General features: G+C 51.5%; 1 protein-coding gene across 1 annotated transcript; it reads left to right on the top strand.

The window, feature by feature from the left end:
• The first annotated feature begins 6258 nt into the window (after nt 1-6258).
• On the top strand, nt 6259-25315 carry Ttll12 (tubulin tyrosine ligase like 12). The gene is made up of 14 exons (XM_028788779.1): nt 6259-6461; nt 9926-10095; nt 12192-12390; nt 13202-13361; nt 13451-13584; nt 16175-16251; nt 18689-18805; nt 18915-19109; nt 19415-19526; nt 20552-20703; nt 21067-21148; nt 22461-22529; nt 23097-23235; nt 23920-25315. The coding sequence occupies exons 1-14, from the start codon at nt 6300-6302 to the stop codon at nt 24069-24071; spliced, it is 1920 nt and encodes a 639-aa protein (XP_028644612.1). The 5' UTR covers nt 6259-6299; the 3' UTR covers nt 24072-25315.
• Nucleotides 25316-26474: the final 1159 nt, after the last annotated feature.

The following is a 26474-nucleotide window of genomic DNA, read 5'->3' as shown; positions in this document are numbered from 1 at the left end:
AACCAGGCTTGTGGGTACAGCAACCAGGCTTGTGGGTACAGCAGCCATACCATGCCCAGAAAACATCTCTCCTCATCCTCTGGCTCTTACGTGCTTTCCATCCCCACTTCCTCAGTTGTTTCCTGAACCTCGATGGTGGGGGAGGCGTCTAGAGATGTCCCATCTCTGACTGAGCACTCAGCAGTCACTTACTCTCAGCCCTTGGACAGTTCTGAGTCTCTGCAGTAACTGTTGTCACTGCAGAAAGCAGCTGAGGGTAGCTCAGAGCTCTGGGGATAAACGCAAATATCCAGGTGGTTTGACAATGGGTAACACAGCAAAGCCAGTCTTGAAAAAAGAAAAGAGGGCTAGGAGATGGCTCAGTAGGTAGTGTTTGCCTGACAGGAATGAGACCAGCCCTTGGGTCACCATCACCCACATAAATGCGAACCCCACATCAAGGCCTGCCTGTGATCCCGATGCTCAGGACTTGGGAGACATGGGGATCCCTTGAGCAAGCGGCTGGCTGCTGGCAAGTGCTTGCAAGCCACTGGGCAAAGTGCATGTGCACCCACACACATGTGGAAATACACACAGCCATACACATAATACATATGCAAAAAAAGGAAATTAAGAAAATGAAAGTTTCAAATAGTATGTAATTCAATGAAACATACAATCCTGTCTGAATAAGAGGATTTTTTTTTCCACACAAGGTTTCTCTGTTTATCCCTGGCTGTCCTTGCTCTGTAGACTACGCTGGTCTCGAACTCAGAGATCTGTCTGCCTCTACCTCGTGAACGCTGAGATTAAAGATATGCATCACCAATGCCTGGCTGGATTTTTTTTAAGTATATAGAACTGATAACCATCCTACCCAGTATAATTATTTTCTTCCTCTGAGGATGGACCAGCAGGTTTGCTGCCGAGACCAGCCCTGGGTCCTCCTGCCTGCAGACTGCTGTCTCTCTGGATGAGGTGTGTGTGGAAGCCTCATGCACTGGACTCTGGGGTGCATGAGAAACCCATTGCTGTGTGCACCTCAGCACAACTCCCAGCACACAAACCTTCTTCAGGGATGGAAGGTATGTTTTGGATGTTCATGGCATAAGAGCCTTTATTAGTCTCCCTCTGTCTGTCTCTGTCTGTCTCTGTCTCTCTGTACCTGTGTCTCTCTCTGTCTCCCTCTCAGAAGTATGTTGATTATGTTGATTACATGTACGCACATTTGTGGCAAAATAAGGAGGTGACTTGTGAGCTGAGCATCAAAAGCGATGGATGAGAACTACCAGGTTTGGCAGACAAGGGCCCTCGGTCGAGAGCAGCAGGATGAACTTCTGCAGCCAAAGGTCAATGTTGTGGGGAACTCAGGGGTGAGAGCAGAGAGTAGCAGGGAGGCTGGAGAGGGTGCCAAGCAAGGGCTCAGTGGAGGTCCTGTGTAGCCACGAGGGGCATCCTCTATAAGGAAAGTGAACAGAGTAGCAGACCCAGTCTCAAGAGGCTGAGGCTGATTTAATGGGACAGCGAAGGATTCCAACATTTCTGAGGGATGAAGGTTGAGCAGGTAAGAGAAGTTAAAGTAACGCCATTGAAATGTCTGCTCATGGGGAGAGAGTTTCTATTGTAGATATGAGAGAAAGCCTAGCCAGAGGCATCTAGAAGAGTCCAGAATAGCCATGGCTACCTCTGGGGAAGAAGGACTGGGAGTAGACTAGCCACAGCCAGAGCTATCTCTCGCTCTCTGGAGCCATTTAATGAGAGGAGGAGCAGCTGTGGAGGCCGGTGAGCTGGACGCGGAGCAGCCTGGAAACAGCTCAGTGTGGGCAATGAGAAGGGTCAAAAGTCTAGTGTGAGAGAATGGATCTTCATGAGATTCGTGTTACTAGGGACCAGAGGAGCCTTGAGGGTGGGGGTGGGGAGAGAGCATGGTCTTTGATATATAACCACAGATACAGCCAAGACAAGGGAAGACCACAGAAGGGGCTCCTTTTGTCAGGCAGAAACCTGTGTTCTGAGGAATGCTGCCAGGAAAACCTTCTATAGACACTGACCTAACAGTGTGCATTTAGAGGACCTAGGGGACACACACACACAGATGCCAGGAAACTACAACTATTTTTGTGGTTTGACTGGGAGCAGGGTAGATTGTTTTTTGGTACATGGTCTTGTTGTTTCTGCAGGTGGAACAGGATAGGCTGAGACAATCCTTTATGGCTAGGGGCTATCACCTAATGTGGCCTGACTCAATTCCTCATGACCCGAGGCCATAAATTCCCGGCGCCACACAGGCTCAAGGCAACAGGGCCAGGAGCCTATGGTCTGAATCACTGTAAATATGAACCAAACTAAATGAGGCTTGGACCTTATGTGCTATACTTAGGTTCTAATTTTCTTCTCACCTTTACTTTTTCCTTTTGGCTAACCATAAATTATATATATATGTATGTGTGTGTATGTATGTATGTGTATGTATATGTATATATATGTATACACACACATATATAGAGACATACATATATATTAATTATATAATATATGGATATATACTATATGTAGTATATATAATATGTATATATTGTGTGTAATAATATATAATAGCAGCATAATAAACTCAACAATTTATTATGAGTCAGTTGAACACAAATCACATTCATAATATAACAAGATCACATGTCTGTTTTGTTTTGTTTTGTTTTGTTTTGTTTTTTCTAGACAGAGTTTCTCTGTATAGCCCTGGCTGTCCTGGAACTCACTCTGTAGACCAGGCTGGCCTCGAACTCAGAAATCCGCCTGCCTCTGCCTCCCAAGTGCTGGGATTGCGCCACCACCGCCCGGTGATCACACGTCTTTTATGACATGTGATCACATGTCTATACATATCTAACGATATGTCTAACATATTGTTAAAGTTTCCCGTACATGGCAGGTCTGAGGCAGACTCCACTGTTGCTCAGAGTTCGAAAAGAATTCTTTCACACATTTTATTCTTTGTCTCAGATATCTGGGAGTTTCTGTTACACTGCAGCAAGAGCTGGCCAAGGTAGCAAAATCTCCATGACCTTGGACAGCAAACCTCATACAAAGCAAGAAAGTAGACTGGAGAAAAAAATGTGTGTGAGAGACAAAAGGCATTGCCTCTCCGAAGAAGGAAGGAGACAGCAAGGGCTTATTTTGTACATACAGACACAAGGACAGACATATTTGCTGAACATGACCCAGGGGACTATTACCAGGAATGGAAACTGTGGTACTTTCTTTCTCAGCCAGAGATCTGACAGGACAAAACAAAACAGAAAGGAATTTTAAAATCAGAGGCCACTCAAACCATTTTTACAGGCACCCAGACATGACACCATGATGCAAGTACCTTTCAAGCCATACAACTCAGCACACAGCACCACCAGCCGAAAGTCTCTATATGTACTAACCTTGGTCTTTTTTGCTTCAGTAGTTCTGCTTCTGGCTAACTGTTCATGATAACAGACAGACAGACAGACAGACAGACAGACAGACAGACAGACAAGTACTATAGTCCAGCCAGGTTGGCTCACAACTTTATTCCCAACACTTGGGAGGCAGAGAGATCTCTTGTGAGTTCCAGGCCAGCTTGTACTACATACTGAGTTTCAAGACAGCTAGATATATATAGTGAGACCCTGACAAGGAGAAAAAAATATCCAAAGATGCCTTAAGCCAGAACAAAGTCTGAATACTAATCGATTCAATTTGCTAGGTAAAACCGAGGGAGAGTTCTCCAGGATCCTGAAAGAGGCAGCTGCTGTTTCCCAGTCCAGAATGGTGTCCCCCACTCTTGGTGTGGGGGCAGACAGCCAACACTAAGCTATATAACTGGAGTACCAGAGTTAGGGATACTTTCCAGTCATCAGGGACAGGGATGAAATCTTCTAAATTGTGCTTTATTCACAGAACCAGCAATCGGAGAAGGCAGCACCGGATCCTTAAAGCGGGCTGGAGATGTGACTCAGTGGTTAAGGGTAATGGTTGCTCTTACAGAGAACTGGGATTCAGTTCCCAGCATCCATATCTGTTCACAAATATCCATAACTCCAGTTCCAGGTGATCTGACACCTGGAACTTCTCCTGACCTCTGTTGTTGTAAGATAATACACAGAGACACTCTTACAGTTGAATAGAGTCTGTATTGTTGGCTGGCAGCTGCATGGGGAACTTACGCAACTCATGCAGCCCCAGTCCTCAGTTTGTCTCTCTTCTGCACTAAAACCACATCCGGGTCAACGTCAATTAACAAGAAGCCAGAAAATGAAGGTAGAACATCTAGGGATGTTCCTGGATCCTGGATCAAGTCTTTGATGGCTTAAGTCTTTGTTCCCAATTGGGCAAATGTTGCAGTCTGCAGAATAGGTTTTAGGGTCACAATGTTGCTTCTAACATGGCTTCTTCAGTTGTGCTAAGGTCTGAGGCACCAGGCACACATAGGGTACACATGCATACATGTAGGCAAAACACTAGCACACATAAAATACATCTGTCTTAGTTAGGGTTTTACTGCTGTGAACAGACACCATGACCAAGGCAACTCTTATAAAGAACAATGTTTAATTGGGGCTGGCTAACAGGTTCAGAGGTTCAGTCCATTATCATCAAGACGAAAGCATAGCAGCATCCAGGCAGACATGGTGCAGGAGGAGCTGAGAGCTCTACATCTTCATCTGAAGGCTGCTAGCAGAATACTGACTTCCAGGCAGCTAGGATGAGGGTCTTAAAGCCCACAGTGACACACCTACTCCAACAAGGCCACGCTTCCAAATAGTGCCACTCCCTGGGCCAAACATATTGAAACCACCACATACATCTACTGAAAAAAACTTAAAACTATCCTTATCTCATCTCCACGTAGCAAATTTTATGATGAAACGATCAATGCAGTCATTGATTGGTTGCTGAGGGCTTGTGGACATACGAGTCTATGCATACAGGTAAGGGGTGTGCCCATATGCATGTGGAGGCCAGAAGGTATTGGGCATCCTCATCTGCCTTTCTCTGCTTAGTTTTTTGAGGCAGAGTCTCGCTCTGAACTTAGGGCTCCCTTTTCCTGGATAAGCCGGAAGCCAGAGAGCCCCAGAACTGGGCAGCTGGGGGTGGTAACTCACGCCTCTAATCCCAACACTTGGGAGGCAGAGGCAAGCTGATCTGTGTACTTGTGGAATAACCCTTTTGAAGGCACACCAAGTTATCACAACCTCTGAATTCAATGAGGCATTCCAAGAGTGAGAAGAGTCTGTGAGCCTCTGGGATAGAACTAGGATCCCCATACCTTGGTGCCTCCCAATGCTTGGCAGATGGAGGCAGGAAGATCAAGGGTTCAAGGCCAGCCTCCGAAACAAAGTAAGTTTGTTGATCAGGTCAGTCTAAGCTGAATGAGACCCTGTGGCAAAATGATGATAATAGCCAAGCCCTGGGAAATGACTCAGTGGTAAAGCATTTGCCATGCAATCTTTTTTTAAAAAAGATTTATTCTATGTATATGAGTACACCGTTGCTGTCTTCAGACACACCAGAAGAGCCCATTACAGATGGTTGTGAGCCACTATGTGGTTGCTGGAAGTTGAACTCATGACCTCTGGAAGAGCAGTCAGTGCTCTAACCGCTGAGCTATCTCTCCAGCCCTAATATGCAATCTTGATGTTTTGAGTTTAAGCCCTGGGACCCACGTAAAAGTGGAAAGAGAACAGACTCTACAATGTTTTGTTCTTTGAGTTCCACAAGTACAGTGTGACACACACACACACACACACACACCCCAAAATAAAATAAAACAAAACAAGGCTGAGGAAAAGGCTTAGTAGTTAACTGCTCTTGCAGAAGACCTGGGTTCGGATCCCAGCACCCTATGAGTAATTCCAGTTCCAAGGGACCTGATGCTGTCTTCTAACCTCCCTGAGCTATGCACTTACATACACCCTCATACACATAAAATAAAAGAACTCACACACATAAGATTAAAAATAATAAAAAAAATTAACTAAAATTTAAAGGAACATTTCAAGTGAAACAAAATTGTAACCAGCGCAAGGAGGAGGACCCTTCCGCCTCTTCCGGGACCCCTCCCCATCTCAGCTTCACCTGCTCCTTCAGGACGATCTCTGTCTCCGGGTGTGACTACCTTGGGCGCTCTAAGCAGCATTCCCAGAATGCCCCGCGATAGGCTGGTGGTGAATGGGGCCGACACTCCTCCAGCGCGCGTGCGCACACTTGGAACCTCGCAACCCAGGACGCAGGCGCGTGCGCGCCGTACGCTTAAATTCCGCGGTGGGCGGTGCCGTGCGCATCCGAGCACCATGGAGAGCCAGCCCGGGCCGCAGCCTGGCAGCCCGGGCCGCGCCGAGAGGCTGAACGCGCGGCTGCTGGACGAGTTCGTGTCGCTGCACGGCCCCACGCTGCGAGCCTCGGGCGTCCCGGAGCGACTATGGGGCCGCCTCCTACACAAGCTGGAGCACGAGGTACGGGGCGGCGCGGGCTGCGGGCGAGCTATGTGGTCGAGTGGGGAGCGCAGCTCAGCAGCTCCGAAGGGAAGCCACTTATAAGCTCCGGAACAGGGTGTACCTGAGAGTCAGAAGGGTACAGACCGAAAGTTGCGCTTGTGCCGCCATCCTGCTGGGTCTGGGCCCGCCGAGAATGCGCTGGGACCTGCAAACTGGCATGCGCTTGGCTCGCGGCATCCCAGCGCCTCGGCTGAGGTGTAAGGAATAGAACTCGCGACTCCACTCACGGATGAGGAAACTGAGACTCCGGCGGATGCAGGAGCTCCTGTTAGATTCAGGCTATACCAGCATCATTTCACCCAGCTCGGTGCAGCTCTGCTTGGTCCGTAGAACTCTATGGAGTTGCTTTCCACGGCGTGAGTAGCAGGTCTCCCTTTGTAGACTAAGGAGAATGGAGGCCCTGAGACATGGAGAAGACGCTAAGAGAGGGTTTGGAAAGTCTTCCCCATCTTTTGAGGGAATGGCTCCATCTTTCACCTGAGCTAGGCCTCCGCGGAGTGTCCGGCTTCTTCAAGAATGCTTAAGAACTGGGTTTGGGTGCTAAGGACAGCAGATGCTAGGCTGGGCAGGGGGTCTTTTCCGAAGCAAGAGCTTGGCTTCTCTTAGGACACCGCCTCCTATCTGAGACCTACTAAGGCTGTTGGAGACAGGGAGGTGCCTTGCTATGGGGCAGGCTCACCCTCTTTGATCCAGTTCCACGCTATGTATGGGCCAGATATTTCCTGGTTAAAGTCTGTAACTAAGGCTGTCCTGCAGCTCACTATAGAGTGCTGGGGGATGGGGGGGGGAGCGCCTCCATCCCTAGCCCTGTGGGAAAGTGAATGCAGAGGAGGATCTTTGTGCTAGTGTTACAATGTTGATGGTCCTGGGTAGTGCCCTGAGCCTATAACTCCCAGTCAGCTCCAGGGCAAGCAGCTGCTGTGACCGGTTTGATAGGCAGAGTTTTAAATGTTTTTTCTGCTTCAGTCTGATTGTCAAGACATTTACCACATCACTGATCCAGGCTCATCTGTCAGTGGCACCTCCTAGCAGAGGGGACTCCCTCTAACTGGGTTCTCTGCTCACGTGGTGGGGCCCTCCTCCACACTGCCACTTTCTGCAGACTTGCCTTGATCCCAGGCCAATGCTGAGGTAGAACTGGACCCCCATTTATTAGTGATGATAAAAGGGTATTCATGATGCCTCTGGGCTGGCTTTTTTTTTTTTTTTTTTTTATGAATACCATGGGATCCTACTTAGGGACACTCTCTCCTGGTCAGGTGACTTCCCACCTAAGCCATGTCTGATTTGGAAAGCAGGCATGGACAAACACAAGCACCTGGCTCCCCGAGGGGATGCAGGAGATAATGACAGGAGATTGCACTCCCACAGTGTCCTATCCCTTCTCACTTGGACTGCTGTGGCCTAGCCAAGGACAGCCATTGTTCCCCCCACCCCACCCCAGGCCCTCCTGAGCCATTCCAGACAGAGCTGAGTCACCACAGTGAGACCTGCCACCAGGCCCAGGGGGAATGCTTAGCAGGACTGCTTTCCTGTCTTCAGAGAGCCACCCTCCCCCACCCAAGCAACCAGCTCTGGTTCCTTACCTTGATCTGTTCCACAGAAAAGACAGGGGGTGTTTTAAAAACACGGTCCCTCCCACTTACGGAAACATCCACTGGCCTTGCCTCGCTAGGGATTTACAGCTAGGTTGGTTGGGATTGGTTTGTTCCTCCATGCCAGAGTAGAGGAGAAACCAAGCCAGGCTTCAGGTTGGGCCTGCGTGTCACCCAGAAAATCTGGGGTGAAAAGCTAGGGGTTTGGAAGACTGGCGATACCTGAGTTGAGGGTTACAGCCCCCTTAGTTTTAACTGAGGGCAAGCCTCCTCTCACCAAGGGCTGCTTCAGGGATCAAGAAAGACCTTGGCCAAGACTCTGCACTTCTTCTGCCTAAGTAAGAGCTTTCCCCAGATCACCAGCTTTCCCTTATCTTCTGTTTGCCCTGCCAGCCTCCACCCTGGAGTATGGTAACCTCCCTGCTCCCCACACACATTTTTTTTCATGGAATTATCGCGTGTGTGTGTGTGTGTGTGTGTGCGCGCGTGTGTGTGCGTGCGTGCGCGTGTATATGCATATGTGGAGATCAGAGGACAATTTACAGGAGTTGGTTCTCTCATTCCACCGTGGGAAATATGTGACCAAACTTACGTCATCAAGCTTGGTCACAGGGCCTTTGCCTTTATCCCATGAGCCTCTCACCATGCCTCTCTCCCCTGTGCCTTTCTTTCCCTTCCCACCTGTGGCTATTTCCCTCCATACCCCAAAACTACAGGCCTGGATCTTTCCCTCTGAGGGCTGCCTCCCAGAGAGTGCTCCCTAGTGGAGGAGCCAGGTCTAGCCCTTGCTGAGCTGTGAGTCCCCTGCTGAGCCTCTTCTAGCCTCACAAAGCTTGTCTGTGTCTGAGTAGGTAGTGGGTTATAGCTGCCCCAGAATGGTAGAGGTCTGAGAGGAGAACTTGCCTTTTTCGTTCCATTTTATCTGATTCCTGCAGATGTCCTTCAGAGTAGATGATAGCCGCTTTCACAAGTTGAAGAAACTGAGTCTTAAAATGTGTGATACTGGAGCCTGCCTTGGAAGAGCCTTTGGTGTAGCCCAGGCCCCATTCTATGCCTGGCTTTGTGTTAGTTAAATGTCCCAGCAACCCCAGACCTTCCTGTAGTACAGATGGGGATACCAGGTCACAGAGGGTTTGAGACGTGACTTTGCTATCTATATAAGGTGTGGCAAAGTCAAGAGTCAAACCTCACAAGTGGGCCTTTGATTCCAGAGGTTCCCCCACCCTCCCCCTCTTGCAGGCTCATGACAGGCCTGGGGTCCCTACAAGATGAAAACCAGGAGACAGCGTGGGAGAAGAGAAAGACGTGTTGCTTCTCAGGGTTGTCCTTGACTCCCAGTCGTTCCAGGCCTGAGAGATCCAAGCACACATCTTACGGTTCCCAGTCTGCCCTGAGGGTTGCCTCGGGCCACACTTTCTACTGCACTAGTGTGGGAAGGTTCCTGTGGGCTACCCCAGCTGTCCTGGGATAGCTCTGGAGAAAAGGAAGTCAGGGTAGCCCCAACCTGAGCCTGCTTCCACCTCCAATGCCCTAGAGCCACCCCTCTGCCTTTGGGAGCTTATTTCCCTTGTAAAGCAAGAGGTGTAGACATTAGACATGTTTTTGCCGTGGACACCTTCTGCCTTTGCCAACATGTGATGTCCTGTGGGTGGTGGCCCAGGAGACCGTGGCATAGATTACGACCCCGGGATGTGCCTAGTGAGGCCTCGGTTTTTCAGTTAGGTGCTGCTAAGAGGCTGTATAGTAAATAGGGCTGGCTCCTTGGAGGTAAAGGGCTCGGGGTGGGGTTTTCTATCCACACCCTGATTCACTGTGCTCTGGCCCTAGGTTTTCGACGCCGGGGAGATGTTTGGGATAATGCAGGTGGAGGAGGTGGAGGAGGCTGAGGATGAGACCGCCAGGGAGGCTCAGAGAAAGCAGCCCAATCCTGGGGGCGAGCTGTGCTACAAGGTCATTGTGACCAGTGAGAGCGGTGTCCGGGCTGATGACCCCAACAGGTAGGATCGGGATCTGGGCATTCATTGTTCTTTAGAGAGATTTCTTCTGGACCCTGTGATATATGTGGACAGTAGCATCTCTGCAGGCTTTGGGGTGATGTCTAACCTGTGCTGTTGACAGTTTCCTCAGGACCAGGAGTTGAGCTTGATGCCCCACAAGAGCACATCCCTGTGACCTCCCTGTCACGATCACCACCTCCTAGTGCTAGAGCTCCTGGTTTTGCTAAGGGAGAGCAAACTGAGGGAAGGAAGGGCTTGTATGAGGTTGTCAGTGAGCTAAAGATAGATACACATTCGAAACCCAGCAAGACCTGACAGAGCCTGGCTGTCCTGAGGACCTTTGTCCCCTCTCCCTCAGCCATGCTGACTCAGTCCTGGGGAAGGTTCCCAGGAAGCAGGAAGACCTGAGACCTAGAGCAGGCCTGGTGTTGCCCAGAGACTCAGGACTTCCCATCACCCGGGGACCTGGATGGGCCTGTGGATCCCTGTGACAGGGGCTTTGTCGAAGCCTAAGGAAGGAACTTCTTGAGTTTCCCTGGCATCCCTGGTGCCAAGCTTTTATCTTCCCCTTCACCAGACCGAGAGAGCAGTAGGGGCCACCCTGAGCAGCACCCCTGCCTGGGGCTCACATTTACCTACAAGTGACTCAGGCACTGCCCCAGGAGCTTGAGCCTCACTAAGCTCAATGCTATCCTACACCTCAGCACTCTGGGGAGTGGCTGGGGATGGACCCACAAACTGGTTAGAACCTGCCTTAGTAACCTCATGATAAAATATGCCAACCAGTCAGCTAAGGGAGAAAGGGTTTGCACTAGCTCATGGTGAAGGATACAATCCATCATGGAGGGTGGGCTGGGTGCAGGAGGGTCCAGCAGCAAGAGCTTGAAGCAGTCTTTCGTGACAGGTAGGAGAGGGTACAGGGGGATCCAATAGCAGGAATTTGAAGTAGTCTTTCTTATTGTCTGCAATCTGGAAACCGAACAATGAATGCATTGTTGGTACTCAGCTGGTTGTCTGCATTTTACGAAGTCCAGGATCTCCTGACCAGGGAATGTTACCTCCAGATGTGTCTTCCCACATCAGCTAACATAATCAATTCGGACAGTCCCTCACAGGCATACCCAGAGGCCCATCTCCTAGGTGACTCTCCATTCTGTCAAGTTGACATCTCAGACCCTCATAGGGCACAGGTGTCCTTTTAAGTCCCCTCTGCCCTAAGGACTTTGTCCCTTTGAGTTATTCACATTTGCCAGGCCCTGGAAGTTCTCGGCCCTCTTTACCCCACACCTACCTGGGTATGAGTATTGTCATACTTCATGGTCACCCCCAAGTGCACACCTCTAGGGCATGACTCTGTGTTGCACACTGTTGTGCAGGAATAAACCTGCCTTTGTTTCAGAATATACAAACAGACTAGGGAAGTAAGCACAGTAATATATTCCTGAACTTGACCTCAACCGATGAGGTCAAGGGGCTGTGTGCTCAGGGGAGGGGCTGCCATGTCCATTGGACACCTGTATATATGGATCTCCCTAATTCTGCAAAGCTTACTGAGGCCAGTATTAGGACAGCCCCAACCTCTCTCATAGGAAGTTCTTGATGCTTTTAGGTCCTGGGGTACATGTGCATGTACTCGTGTGCTGTGGTTCTGTCACTTGCCTGCTGGTGTCACAGGTGCTACCAGTCTGTAGATCCTTCGTGTGTTGAATGCTTGTCATTGCTAAGTCTGCAGCAGCAGAGTGGCAGCAGGAGCCTTCGCCCTGTACCTGCAGCCAGGCATTGACACTTCCGACATGGTGGCAGTCAGCGTGTCCACCTTTGTTCCATGTGATGCTTATGTCTGTCAGTGGGGACTCCCGTTGTCCTGCTCTAGAGAGGGGGAGCTTAGAGAGAGTCACACTGAGTGGGGACAGAGTGGTGATATAGATATTTATATCACAATTCATAACAGTAGCAAAATTACAGGTATGAAGTAGCAACCAAACAGTTTTATGGTTGGGGGTCACCAGGGCATGAGGAACTGTGTTAAAGGGTCACAGAGTTAGGAGGGTTGAGAACCGCTGACTTGGTGGCTCGTGTGTGGCTTGTGCCTGCAGCATCTTTCTCATCGACCATGCCTGGACGTGCCGTGTGGAGCATGCACGCAAACAGCTACAGCAGGTCCCTGGACTCCTGCACCGCATGGCCAATCTCATGGGCATCGAGTTCCACGGGGAAGTGCCCAGCCCAGAAGTTGTGGCCCTAGTGCTGGAGGAGATGTGGAAATTCAACCAGACCTATCAGCTGGCCCATGGGGTGAGCAGGCTCACTTTCTCCCAGTGCCTTTATCAGAAGTATGTTACCAGCTGGGCATGGTGGCACACACCCTTAATCCCAGCTCTTAAGAAGCAGGTGGATCTTTGAGTTCGGGGCCAGCCTGTAAATGCTGTCTCAGAATAACAAAAGATGATGATGGTGATGATGATGATGATACCACCAATCAAAACAGTCAAGTTACAGCCAGTTGTGGTGGTCACCCCTTTAATCTCAGTACTCAGGAGGAAGAGGCTGATATATCTCTGAGTTCAAGGCCAACCTAGTCTCTAGCTAATTTTAAGCCAGCCAGGGCTACATACAAGACCTTATCTTGGTACCTGGGACAGACCAACCAAGGCTGGGGAGCAAGGTACCTACTCTGCCTCTGTACTCATGGAACACAGCCCTGCCTCAGACCTCTAATCCCGGGCACCCCTTCCAAACACGTTGCCCTCTGTGGTTCTCGCCACCCTTGAGAGAGGAGAGCAGAACGCTTTGACTCACCTTCAGGCCTTCACCCGCCACCCTGCCAAGCTTCCAGGCTCCTTCCCCCCAACCCCCCCCAGACTTGAGGCCCTGCCCACTCTCAGTTGGGGAAAGCCATGCTGGTTTCTTCCGGTCTAGCTCCTTGGACCTCCCTACCTCAGCTTACTGTATGTGGAACTCATCCCCGCCATTACGGCACCTAGGCCCTTGTTTCCACAGGCCCAGGCTAGTTATTAGGATTGAGGGGACCTCCAGGCTCAGAAGTGGGCAGAGATGAACAGCGGTGGGTGGACATGTGGCCGAGGATTGTCGTATTCTCCCACAGACAGCTGAAGAGAAGGTGCCCGTGTGGTACATCATGGACGAGTTTGGCTCACGGATCCAGCACTCCGACATGCCCAGCTTCGCCACGGCCCCCTTCTTCTACATGCCCCAGCAAGTGGCATACACGCTGCTGTGGCCCCTGAGGGACCTAGACACAGGCGGTAAGTGGGGTGCCTTGCACACCCCAGAGGATGGGCCGTGGGAGGGCCTTCCATCACCCCCACTGATGGGCACGCGTGTCTTGGCGCAGAGGAGGTGACCCGGGACTTTGCCTACGGAGAGGCAGACCCTCTGATCCGGAAATGCATGCTGCTGCCCTGGGCCCCCGCCGACATGCTGGACCTCAGCTCCTCCACGCCTGAGCCTCCTGCCAAGTACTACCAGGTGTGGCCCTGCGCCCGCAACCTCGGGCCTGGTGTTCGGTGGTCTCTGGAATGTTCTCTGTCCATTTACCAAGTGTTAAATGTTGGCTGAATTCTGGTTCCAGACTAGCTACTCTGGCATGGAAGAGGCTTACTGTGCACCAGCTCCTGTAGCCACACAGTGTGGCTATTTGTCCTGGTCTAGATCCTAGGTGGCCTGGGTTTGGGAAGAGGAGCTCTGTGCGGCTAGATCTGGCCATATGCACTACTCTGTCTCTCTTCTCATGGTGCTCTCTCAGAGGGGACAAGAAGACACTAATTGTTCCTCAGTGTCCATGGGGATGGGTTGCAAGACTGAACGGATACTGAAATCTATGGGTACTCCGGTTTCTCACGTAAGACTCTCAGCACTGTCTCAGTATCCCTTGTCTCCCCTGGATAGTTTGCGGTTCTCAGTACAGTAGAGGTGCACTGTAGACAGTCATGTAGTTTGGGGACAATGACAAGCACACATTCTCTACTGAGGACTTTTTTCCCCCAAAAACACTTCTGACCTACTGTTGGTTGACTCAAATAGTGGAGCCTGAGGCTCGAAGGGCCTACTGTATTGTACATTGTACAACTCAACAGGCCGTCATGGAGTCCTTGCTGTCACTGGGAAGCCTGTACGTCAGGACCCTGCAGGTTCACTCAGAAGTGCCTGACTAATATGAGTTCACAAAGGCCCAGTACCAGTCAGAAGCACAGTCCCTAGCATCTAGAGAAATTATTTGGTGGTACAAGCATTAGCCGCTGCCACAGAGTGTCTCTATTCGGTTCCCAGCACCCAGGTCTGGTGGTTCACAGTCGTCAATAACTCAAGTTCATGGTATCCAACACCCTCTCTGGCCTCTGTGGGCATTGAACACATGTGTACAAATGCACATGCAGGTAAACACTCAACACATAAAAATAAGTCTTTAGGGGAGGTGGTGAAACCAGGCCCCTTCGAGAAAGGACCGCCTCCCTTGTTGAGTCGATACACACAGACGCCTGTGTCTGGCACCTCATAGATGGGCTGATCTGTGTTCACAGTTGTGTTGATGGTAAACAATCTGGGGTGTAAAGAAGTAGAGATCCGGGCTGGAGAGATGGCTCAGCGGTTAAGAGCACTGACTGCTCTTCCAGAGGTCCTGAGTTCAAATCCCAGCAACCACATGGTGGCTCACAACCATCTGTAATGAGATTCGATGCCCTCTTCTGGTGTGTTTGAGGACAGGTACAGTGTACTCATAAATGAAATAAATAAATCTTTAAAAAAAAAAAAAATCACATGTTTTAAAAAAAAAAAAAAGAAGTAGAGATCCAAACCTAGGGTCTACAGTGGCTTGCCAGAGGCTGCAGCCCTCACCCTACAGTGTTTGAGTCTACCCTGGCATGCAGAGGTCTGAGTCGGGGAAGGTTGTAGATGGGTTAAGCAGATTAACGTGGGTGATAGTAGGTGCTCTGTAAGATGCTAACTGGGCAGAACAGACCACAGTCATGGTCTCATGGCGCCTTGTTGAATCCAGAAAGACAGAGGAGGTGCTGTACCTCAAACTGGGGGTTCAGAGTTGCTCTCACAGCCTCCTGAGTACTCATACCTAGTCATGTTTGGTAAACACGGAGTTGGGTACTTGAGGCAAGGTTTGAGGCTGGCTAGGGAAGGTTTTGTTGCCCTCCAGCTATGTGTTGAGAATTGTCAGTCTCCTGGGGAAGCTGCTGCAGGAAAGAGTGGCAGGAAACCAGACAGTCCTCACCTGAAACCTGTTGGTTCAAAACCATGGGTCCAGGCTGTGATCTGGCCTTGAGGTGACCCGGGCTGGTGGCAAATTGCTCCAACAGCTTAGGACAGTAAATACTTATTGCCTCCCACAGTTTCTGGGGGACAGGAACTGGAGACAGTGCTTAGCAAGTGGTTCTGGTTCAGGGTTTTCTGGGCGCATAGACTGCCCCACAGCTGAGGAATCAGAGTCTTTCTGAGGCTGAGATGTTCGTGTGTAGCACTCGGGCTCTGAGAATCAAGCTGGCCGTGGAGAGGTCTCAGCGTCTCCACACAGGTGCCTCTCTATGGGCTTCTGAGTGTCCCTGAGGTATGGCAGCTGGCTTGAGCCAGTAATCCAGGAGCAAGCCGGAGGGAGTTGAGCCTGTGATCTGGACTCAGGTCTCCCTCTTGCTCTCTGCTGCTCATTCAGAAGTAGCTCCTTGGATCCTGGGATGAACCACATTCTGCCTTTCAAGGGAGTGTCAGAGACTGTGGACATATTTTAAACTGTTAACCAGCTTAGCCCAGGAACAGCCCTGGGGGGGCTCCCATCAGACTGAGCGGCTCCTCCCAGCACAGGTTTGGCACCCCTCGCACTGTGTCGGGAAGGCACCATGGAGAATGAGAACAATGTGTGTCTTGTTCTTTGTCCAGCCTGGATTCTTGGGGATTTGAGAGGCCTGAGTCCAGCGCGTCAGGTCAGGTAGCCCTGGGCTGCCACTGAGAGAGGCAAGGATGTGAAGGGTGGGGGCCTGGCACACAGGGTGAAGAAGCTCGTGGTTGTTTGCTTCCATTGTTGAGGTCTGTTTCTGTCTCTCTTCGATTCTAGGCCATTTTGGAGGAGAACAAGGAGAAGCTGCCACTCACCATTAGCCCAGTGTCACGTCCCGAGGGCCACATCTTCAGGTACACAGCCCTGTTCTCTGCTGTCACTGAGACTTGTCTTCTATAACAAGACTTTTCTGGGCCCCAGGTCAGTTGCTGTGTCCTGGAGGCTTGGAATCTAGATGCAGTGGCAGTGCTACCAGAGTACTTAAAATCACAGAGGAGTGTGAGAAAGCAGGCAAGGCTGCCTGGAGGAGGCGGCTGTTACACTTGCCCTGGAACATTAGAAACAGCTAGGCCCAGCGGCCTTCCTATAATCTCAACATGAGAAATGGAGGCAGGGCCAGGCGGTGGTGGTGCACGCCTTTAATCCCAGCACTTGGGAGGCAGAGACAGGCAGATTTCTGAGTTCTTGGCCAGCCTGGTCTACAGAGTGAGTTCCAGGGCAGCCAGAACTATACAGAGAAACCCTGTCTCGAAAAACCAAAAAAAAAAAAAAAAGAGAGAGAGAGAGAGAGAGAGAAATGGAGGCAGGAAGATTAGCACAAGTTCTCAGGCATCCTGGGTGAGATAGGGTGAGACCCTGTCTCAAGGGGGAAAGGCACCTAGATTACCAGGAGAGCCAATCCAAGAAGTCTGAGGGTGTAGGCAATGATGGGGAAACTGTACCTCCATGCTGCCGGGCCTGAGTACATGCCACACTTACCTAGTGCTGAGCAGGGCCGCTCCCTACAGGCTCCCAGATGTCATACCTATGGCTACTCACACTTGGTACAGCTAGAATTGGGCTGTGTGCTCCACTCTGTCCAAGTCCACCAGGTCCTAGGGTCAGCCTCTCTCTACGGGGTCCTCCTCTTGCCTGAACCCAGAGCCCTAGCCAAGCAAAGGATATGTCTCCTAAGAAACAGATTTGGCTGCGAACCCCACTCACACACACACCTCTTCCCTCTGGAATGGACTGGATGGGGACCCCATAAGTCCTGATTGCAGCCATGGTTCACACGCAGTCTAGACTCAGGCAGGTTAACTGCCCAGTGCCAGCCCCATCCCAGAAGGCTAGGCTCACTGAGCCCTCCCACAGCAGCGTCCTCCCAAGCTGCCTCCTCACTCACCCTTGTGGCCTGAGTCCTCTTTGCTTCACACTTAATAACCTCAGAAATACAGCCACCTCTAGGCCCTGTCCTCACTTCTGTGCTGGCTTTGAAGTATGACCTAAGACCTGTGCCAGGTCATTGGAGCCCTGCAGATTCAGGAGAGCCCTCTGGGGAGCACTAGTACTCCTCACTGGCTGAGATCAAGCAGGACTGGGAGGTGGCTGCTCTCAGCCTAATTGCAGCGGTTGAGTGTTTCCAGGTTTTTAGTCTCTTATTGGAGAAAGAAATAAAAGGCCAGCAAGATGGCTCGGCCAGTAAAGGCACCTGTTGCCATGCCTGACACCCTAAACTCAACCCCTAGGACCCACATGGTGGAGGGAGGGGACCAACTGCCTACTGCAAGTTATCTTCTGGCCTCTGCCCACGCGTGTGCACACGCATAAACAAATGAATGTAAGAAGGAAAGTTCACACAGATCATAGAGTAGCAAAGGAGCATATTGAAAACAGAGGTAGTGGAGATTGGAAGGGAACACGCTGTCCAGACTGATGGTGTGGGCCACAGACTGGAGATACTCGGGTTCCAGTCACTGTTTGGGGTTTCCTTGTATGGAGTTCAAGAGAAAGTTAGTTCCTAGGGGTATAGCTTGGGTGGTTCTTGTTGGTGATGATGTTGTTTGAGACAGGGTTTCTCTCTGTAGCCCTGGCTGTTTCAGAACTTGCTCTATAGACCAGGTTAGCCGTGTATTAGAGACACGCCTCCCTCCCTGCCTCCCTAGAGCTGAGATTAAGTGGAGCCCCACTATACCTGGCTTCTCCATTTCAACTGAGAGGCTTAGATCCTTAGCCCTTTACTCACTGTGCATGTCCAGTCCCATAAAGCATCTGACCTCAATCAGATCTGTTGCCAATTATGCGTGGGCATAAGATGGTAAGTAACGGAAGGGTTCTCCCTAAAAGTTCGCTTGAGGACAGGTGTGGCTTATTGCCCTTCCTCCCTAAGCCAACTCAGGCCAGATTGACCCTCCTCCAGAATGTAGTTTTGAATAGGAACTTTTCAAGTTTGGTGTCATTACACGGAGGAGAAATTTGCTTCATTGTTTGTTGTTCAGAGTGGAGTGTGTGTAGCCCAAGCCAAGCGGAGTCCCAGATGCTAAGCTCTCCCTATGCTTGCCTGAGTCCTAGCCATCTGTTTTCATATGAGAAACCAGCATCTACCAAACATCTAAGCCATCCCGTCATCCTGATGGCAGATGTGAGACAAGCGCTGTGGTACCATCTTCTATAGGGAGCCTGGGCATAGGAGTGTCTTCCTACAGCTGGGCAGAGGGGATGAGTATTCCTTGGGGCTTGCAGACACAGGAGAGGGGTGAGCAGGAGCTCCTGCCTGCCATTGGGCCACTGCTCACTCGGGTCTCTCCACAGAGTCCACTGCGACGTGCAGCAGGTGCTTGGCCACCTCACACACCCTCGCTTCACCTTCACTGACAGTGAGACCGACGCCGACATCTTCTTCCATTTCTCACACATCAAGGACTACATGTAGGTACCTTGCAGCCCTGCTCCACATACCCAGGGCCTCTGATGGCTGTCACACTCCCCAGGATGTTAAACTGACCTCTCTGTTGGCCATACCTGTCTCCACCCATAGGAAACTCAGCCAAGAGAGCCCACAGGTGCTACTCAACCAGTTCCCCTGTGAGAACCTGCTGACTGTCAAGGACTGTCTGGCCTCCATCGCTCGCCGGGCTGGGGGTCCTGAGGGTCCCCCCTGGCTACCCCGAACCTTCAACCTGCGCACTGAACTGCCCCAGTTTGTCAGCTATTTCCAGCACCGGGAGAGGCGGTAAGTTGCCTAGACTCCAGACAGGGCGAACAGACCCTGCTGCCCAGTTCCATTATGAAGCTGCAGCTCTGTCCCCGTCCTTATCCCATGCCCAGCCTGCTCCTTAGCTGAGCACCTAGTAGCTTCTCTTGTTGCTTTGGGGTGGAGGGGGTGGGGTTCCTCCCTCTAACATTCCTTAGGTTCCATTACATTCCTAACCTGGTATGACGTTGGGTTTCCTAAAAGACATGGGCTGGCCAGTCTGCCTCTAACTCCTCAGGACACATTGTCTGAAAGGCAGGTATAGCTCAACTGTCTTCTCTTAGGGGTGAAGACAACCACTGGATCTGCAAGCCCTGGAACCTGGCCCGCAGCCTGGACACCCACGTCACCAACAACCTCCACAGCATCATTCGACACCGAGAGAGCACCCCCAAGGTAGGCACACAGCTCCCCCAACCCAGGTGCTCCAGATACAGGCAGAGACATCAAGGAGAGTCAGCTGTGACTTGGAGTCACTCAGCTCGTGGGGATCAAGTCATACCACCGCAGCACATGGCTCACCACCCACGGAGCCCCCAGGTCTGTGGAGTGATCCTGTAGAGACAGGACTTCCTGGGGCTGTCTGAGGAGCTGTGTCAGGACACCAGGGGCTCCTCAGCCATGGCAACGGTGCTGGGGCACATTCTTGGCACAAGCCGGAAGGAAATGGACTTTGAGGGCTGTCAGTCATTGTTGGGGACTTGAGACAGCAGGCGGGATTGGATGGAATATTGCTGAGAAGCTGCCAACTAGAGCTCAGGCAATATCTCAGTGGGTAAAGAAAGTGCTCGCTTTGTAAGCATGAGAACTGGAGTTCATTCCCTTAGCCCATGTAAAGGGGAAGGGGAGCCAAGCACGGCCAGCCTTGCCTGCTTGTCACACTCCGGGCCAGTGAGAGACGCTGGCTTTAAAAAAAAACATACACAGATCACACCTAAGGAACGGCACTCGAGGTTGACTCAGGCTTACACATGTGTGCATACACAAATGCTGAAACTCAGTGGGATGCTGTCTCTTTAAATAAAAAAGGTAGGGATTGGAGCGATGGACCAGTGCTAAGAACACTTGGCGTTCCTGCAGAGGACCTAGGTTCTGTTCTCAGCATCCACATAGCGGCTCACGGCTGTCTGTAGCAGCAGTCCAGGACATCCAACACTCTCTGGAGGACAAGCACTCTTACACACAAGGAGATCTTTAAAGTACAAAATCAGGGTGAACATAAAGAGTCTGCCCTGCCCTAGCGAGAGTTTGAAAGTGCAGGAGGAGGGAGCAGCCACAGCTGGCTGAGGTGGCATCACATATGGAGTCCTTTTGTGGACACAGGTGAAACCATCGTGGACCAGTCTGGTGCAGGAGCTCCCAGATGCTCTATCCTGCTGGGTGAGCTGGGAGCTACTGGCAAGTCTCCGTCTGTCCTCCAGGTTGTGTCCAAATATATTGAAAGTCCCGTCTTGTTCCCCCGAGAAGATGTGGGGAACGTCAAGTTTGACATTCGCTACATTGTGCTGCTCCGCTCAGTGAGGCCGCTGAGGTTGTTTGTCTATGATGTGTTCTGGTTACGCTTCTCCAATCGGTGAGTGGGCCAGGTGGGGACCGAGGGCTGAGGGCTGGGCGGGGGAACCCCTCCTTCACTGTAGGGCCAGAGCGCCTGCACTGGGCATCATCACCACATCCCAGAGCCCACAGCTCCTCAAGTGTTTGGTGACATGATTGCTATAGTAAATGTGACACTCATGGACCTCAGTGCAGAATCATAATGACATACTGTGGTTTACAGAGCATCTCCACAGCACATCACTTGTCTTGACTCCCAACTCAGGCTGAGGGGCTATCCTAGCCCACAGACAAGAGGAGCAGTGTACCCCAGCCCCAGCAATGTGTGGCTGCTCTCCATAGTGCTTGGGAGCTCATGCTTGCCTGTCCTCTTGTCTCTCAGGCCCTTCGCCCTCAATGACCTAGACGACTATGAGAAACATTTCACCGTCATGAATTATGATCCGGATGTGGTGCTCAAGCAGGTAGGGCCTGGTGGGGCCCAAGAGCAAGTCTAGGTTCCAGCTGTCACAGTCAGGTTTTGTGTCCTCTCTGGCTATCACAGTCAGGTTTTGTGTCCTCTCAGGAAGTCCTTCCCAAGGTGCTAAAGAGCTCCCAGTATTCACAGTGGAGAGGCAGGGTTCCCTGATCCCAAGACCAGTAAGTGGATTGAGGTCTCTGTAGGGGGCACTGCCACACAGTGGGTACAGTGAGATCTGTATGTCAGGGCTAAAGGCAACAAGGCAGAACTCAGACCAGCAGTGCATCTGGGACAGTAGGGTGCAGCACCAGGTCCTGACTCTGGGTATGTGTTGGAAAGGGAGCTAGACTATTAGATTTGTTACATCAAAGTCTCTGTCCTGGCCAAGGAGTATAAGTACATAACACCTACCCTGTCTGACAGGAGACCAGGAAAGCCCCATGCTATCTCCCACTGCCCTCCCTTCCTAAAGTGTGTGATTTTTCCTCTGCAGGCACACCTGAGTTCTTTTTAAAATTTATTTCAGTTTTTTTTTTTTTTTTTTTTTGACGTTTTTGAGACATGGGCTCATGTGACCCAGGCTGGCCTTGAACTCTCAGCTTTTCTGCCTCAGCCTCACATTGTGGATATTGAGTGCAGAGACTGGTGAACCTCACAGTAACCTGTTTCCCATGGCTAATGACTCTCTGAGGTGCCTCTCTGTGCCCTGCCCAAGCATCTTCTGAGTGGGTTGTGAGAAAGGAACTACCACAGCTGAGTGGCTGCGCTGACTCCGATTCCCTGTGGGGCTGAGTGGCAGCCCTGTCGCTCCTTTGATTGGATTGAAAGCCAGGACCCAGATTACCCATCGAGGCCCCTACCATTGTTGAAAGGGCCGGTGCTGGCTTATTGTTCTCTGGGAGAAATCTCAGCTTCCTTATTCAGATGTTTTGGTAAAATCTTGGTCCAGGGATCTTGTCCTGGGATGCCTGTGGGGGGGCCCTGGAGAGTGGGTCTGGGCTCTGCTGCCAGTAGGCTGTGCTGAGCTGGGCATGGTGGCTGTACCTGACAGCCTCCTGAGGCCTGGACCTTTCATTCCCAGTTTGAGCCTTGCAGCAGCCCAGCAGTCAGTGGGCTGAGCAGGGAGCGCTACTCTTCATAAAAGGGAAAACTGAGGCTCGAAGTAGTGAGTCTATCTGCCTAGCCTCACCTTGGCCTCCTGTCCTCCTGACTACCCTGAGGGCCAGAGCTGGACCGAATCCTGTGCTGTGAGATTAATGTCCTACTTCATCCTAGAGGCAGTTGTTGCCATGGTAACTGACTCTCATTTATTGCAGGTTCACTATAATGAGTTCATCCCCCAGTTTGAGAAGCAGTACCCAGAGTTTCCCTGGAGTGGTGTCCAGGTGAGTCTTGGGCTCTGCCAGTTTGGGGCTGTGGAAGCCACACCCTTCCTAAACAAGCAGTGGGGTCATCTTCCCGCTGAGACAGGTAGATATGGCTGGGCTAAGACCATCCTCTCCCATGCACTCTGGGCCTGTGTGTGTCAGTTCTGGAGGCTCTTTAGAATATTCCTAAGAAGAAGAGAAGAAATTCATAGCATCCCAAGGTAGCCTAAGAGCAATAGGCTCCAACAACTCCAGGAATCCAAGCCCATTGGGGCCGGGAGTCAGGGGATTAGTCTTAGGACAGGAAATGTGCAGATTGATGGAGGTAGAGTCCTGCACTGGGCAGAGCTCAGTGACAACTGCTTGTCTGGAATGCTTGAAGCACTGGGCTCCTTCCTTAATACAAAGCAGAAATGGACTCCAGCAGTGGGGGAACAGGCTGACATGGCCATTTGGCCAGGCCTAGAGACAAAGGATGTAGGAAGATGACCTGGTCTATCTTCAGGACAGGGTTCAGACAAGGACTGTGGGCCTTGTTAGTCCCAAAGTCAGAGAACACCATGTGACAGCATGGCTTGTCCCTAGGCTGAGATCTTCAAGGCCTTCACAGAGCTGTTCGAAGTGGCATGTGCCAAGCCACCGCCCATGGGCCTCTGCGACTACCCCTCATCTCGGGCCATATATGCCATTGACCTCATGCTCAAGTGGGACAGCCACCCAGATGGTAAGGGGACTCTTCACACCAGAACCTTCTACCTCATCCACCCAGGCCTAGACCAGCAGCACCTGGGACAGCCCTGGCTGCAGGAGGGTTTTTGATATGGCATAGTTTGCTTTGGTTGTTTTATGTATTTGAGAGTTCTGTCCGTGTGTGCATGCAGGAGTTAAGAATGGTTATAAGCCACCATGTGGATTCTAGGAACTCAATCCAGGTGCTCTGCAAAGACAGCAAGTGCTCTCAACTACCAAACCATCTCTCTAGCTTGTGGCTACCATTTCACTGGATAATTAGCCAGGTGGTCCAGGTTGGGTATTCTGGCCTAATCCATGAGGGAAACACCTGCATCAGTTCAGGGGGAGGCGGCCCACAGGGGCCATGAGAACTTCTGGGGCAGGAGGGCTGGAGCCACCCTGCCAGCCCCTCATGCCACTCCCTCTGACCAAACTGCCCATCAAAGCCTGAAGCAATATGCCCTCGTAGCCCTAGGGGTAGGGGGAGCTTCAACCTTCCTTTGAGGACCAGGCCTCAAGCCAGGAAAATGTACATTCTAGATCACACCTCTGCACACACACACTGGGGATTGAGGCCTAAGTCTGTACCCATCACAGTCCCCACCTGTCCTTCCAAGGCAGATTTGTACCCCGACCTTGCTACCATACAGCCTTGCCATCTCTGTCTCACCATCAGGAAAGCGGGTGATGCAGCCCCAGATCCTGGAGGTGAACTTCAACCCCGACTGTGAGCGAGCCTGCAGGTACCACCCCTCATTCTTCAACGATGTCTTCAGCACCTTGTTTCTGGACGAGACTGATGACTGCCATGTCACCCGCATCATCTAGGTGCCCAGAGCTCTGCCTGTGCTCGTAGCCAGTTCCAGCCTGTGCTCACAGAAGTGCGTCTGCAGTCCCAGCCTTCTCCTCTCTCTCTTCTCTCCTTCCCTCCCTAGCCAGAGCCTTGGCCTAAGTAAGGCTCAGCCCTCCTAAGCTGTGTTCCTGCTTCATATGTGGGCTATCAGGTCCATGTGTGGCAGAGCTGGACAGTGAGTGGTATCCCAAGGGCTGGGTTCTGCCCAGAACTCTCTGTACCTCTTAACACCCTCTCTTCTCTGAGTGTCTGCAGCTCAGCCAAGGGCTTTTCTCCTGGCGTCTAGAGAATTTGCACACAAAGAAGTGTTCTACAGAAACAGGGTTCCACGCGGAAGTGTTTGGAGACCCCGTATCCATTAGAGCCAGGGAGTATTCTCTCAGAGTCTCTGTCCTCCTGTCCCATGGCGGCTGTAAGCAGGGTACGAGTACCCTGTGCTGCACTCACAGGCCCCAGAACAGCCAAGGGGAAACACTTGCCAAGCTGGCCTTATGCCTCGGCACCCTCCACCAGAGCCTTCACCAGCAGACTTCCCAGCCATGCCTGCCCTTGGTAGTTCCCATCTGGGAAGCTGGGCTGTTCAGAGTCCCATGGTCTTGGTGTGCTGGCACCTCACCAAGTCCCACTGTGCTCTTGTGGTAGACAGGGTGCCAGGGTGCTCTGGGGTTGTGACATTTCATGGCAGAGTCCAGGCAGGGGTGACTGGAAATGCCACAGCTGCTAAGATGGCTCTGGGGAGAACTTCATGTGGGAATCAGGCTGCCTCTTGCCAAGGTTTGGGGTTGCCAAGGTGCTGAGGTTTGGGGTTTGGTTTTCTTTTAACCTACAGAAAGACAGTGTAACATCGAGTTCCTAATTTTGTTGCTGGAATTTGAAGTCAGCCACACAGTTGTTCTGTAACTGCTGGGCATCTACATCCAGCACCCTAGGAAGTGGGTGTGTTTAAATGGGTGGGAGGTGCTTCCAGACTCTCCTGTGGGCGGGGCACTGTGGTGTGGTGGCTGTTGTACTTGTGAAGGTAAAAGTGACCCTCTCAGCATAACTGGACATGGTTCTTCCTGCTCATCTCTGGGCGTGTAGGCCACCTGTTAGGGAGTGCACCCATCCATGTTGGGTCCAGCCACCATTGGGGGCAGGGTAGACACTTCTGGTGGGCCTGTCCCTGGAAAGCTGCTGGCCTCTGCCCTTTTATACTGCAATAAAATATGCCTTCTTTTCACCTGGTCTTTTCTCTTTGGAGCTCTAGAGGCACAGGCCTGGGCTGGCGGGGCAGCTGTGTTCCCCCAAGGTTGCAGGCAAACCCAACATGTCACCATGTGTGCTTTGAGAAGAGAAAGAGACCTCCGCGCTCCCTCAGACAGCTTGGCTTCCTAGTGAGAGTCCCAGTTCCAAGCTGGAGAAGAGCTCTGAGCCACCCTGTCTACACCACCAACCCAAGGGGGCTTTTGAGGTCACAGGGTCTGAGGCTTGACCCTACATGGTGTCCTTGAGAAATAGCATTCTCTGTGTTATCTATTTGTTGTGGGGTGAGAGGCCACAACTCATGAGGTGGTTAAGAGGCTCTGGGGGCTGACAGAGAACCATCAAGTAAAAAATGCCTGCTATCAAGCCTGAAGACCTCCCTGGGAACTACAGGGGAGAGAACCAACCCCCACAGGTTATCCTCTGACCTCCATGTGTATACCATGGGACATGTGAGTGGAAATGCATGTACACACAAAAATTTAAAAGTTTTCTAAAGAAGTCAGGTGCTTCACATGCGCCAGCTGGCCCAGCATCAGGCCTGGCCACCAGCCAGTTGTAAACAGTGGTTATATCACTGACAAATCCTCCTGGTATTCATCCATACCCTGATCGCTTTCTCAGTTTAAGGGGCTCACCAAAGGCCAGCACGTGCCCAAGGTGGGCACGTGCAGTTGGCTAGAGAGCCCAGGCAGCCACAGCAATGCTGCTGAAGGAAGTAGGAGCTGAGCCCTGCAGGCCCTTGCTTGGGCTCCAGGGAGATGCCACTGGCTGACCACAAACTGAAGTGTTTGACAGCTCCTAATCCTAAACCAACATGGCTCCCATGCTGATAGGTGGCTGCCCAGGTCCTCTGTAGCCAGTTGGCTGGGGACGTCAGTGTAAACGGTTGAGACTTGTGCTGTGGGAATGAGTACAAACCAGAGACCAGTCTAAACCAGCAGGCCAATGCCCTTCTCATTAAAGGTTGCAGAGAGCTATTGTCCTAAAAGCTGGTGACAGCGTAGGAGAGAGGGCGCCTCCAGTGGTGGGCAAGGGAGGCACATCTGTAGGTGGCAAATGATGCCCCCCACCACCACCATTTCAGCAGAACACTGGGGAATTGCTGGAGCTTTATGACATGCATTCCTGGCAGT

The sequence above is a fragment of the Grammomys surdaster genome, unplaced genomic scaffold (genome assembly GCF_004785775.1).
Source record: "Grammomys surdaster isolate TR1022 unplaced genomic scaffold, NIH_TR_1.0 125767, whole genome shotgun sequence".
Lineage (NCBI taxonomy): Eukaryota > Metazoa > Chordata > Mammalia > Rodentia > Muridae > Grammomys > Grammomys surdaster.
This window is presented reverse-complemented; position numbering and strand designations above follow the sequence as displayed.

Bases quoted from the DNA above. Each gene is read 5' to 3' on its own strand.
- Ttll12 (XM_028788779.1), top strand. From the start codon at position 6,300: ATGGAGAGCCAGCCCGGGCCGCAGCCTGGCAGCCCGGGCCGCGCCGAG. The intron at 18,806-18,914 runs GTAGGTACCTTG...CTCCACCCATAG, and splicing joins TCACACATCAAGGACTACAT to GAAACTCAGCCAAGAGAGCC. The intron at 21,149-22,460 runs GTAGGGCCTGGT...CATTTATTGCAG, and splicing joins CGGATGTGGTGCTCAAGCAG to GTTCACTATAATGAGTTCAT.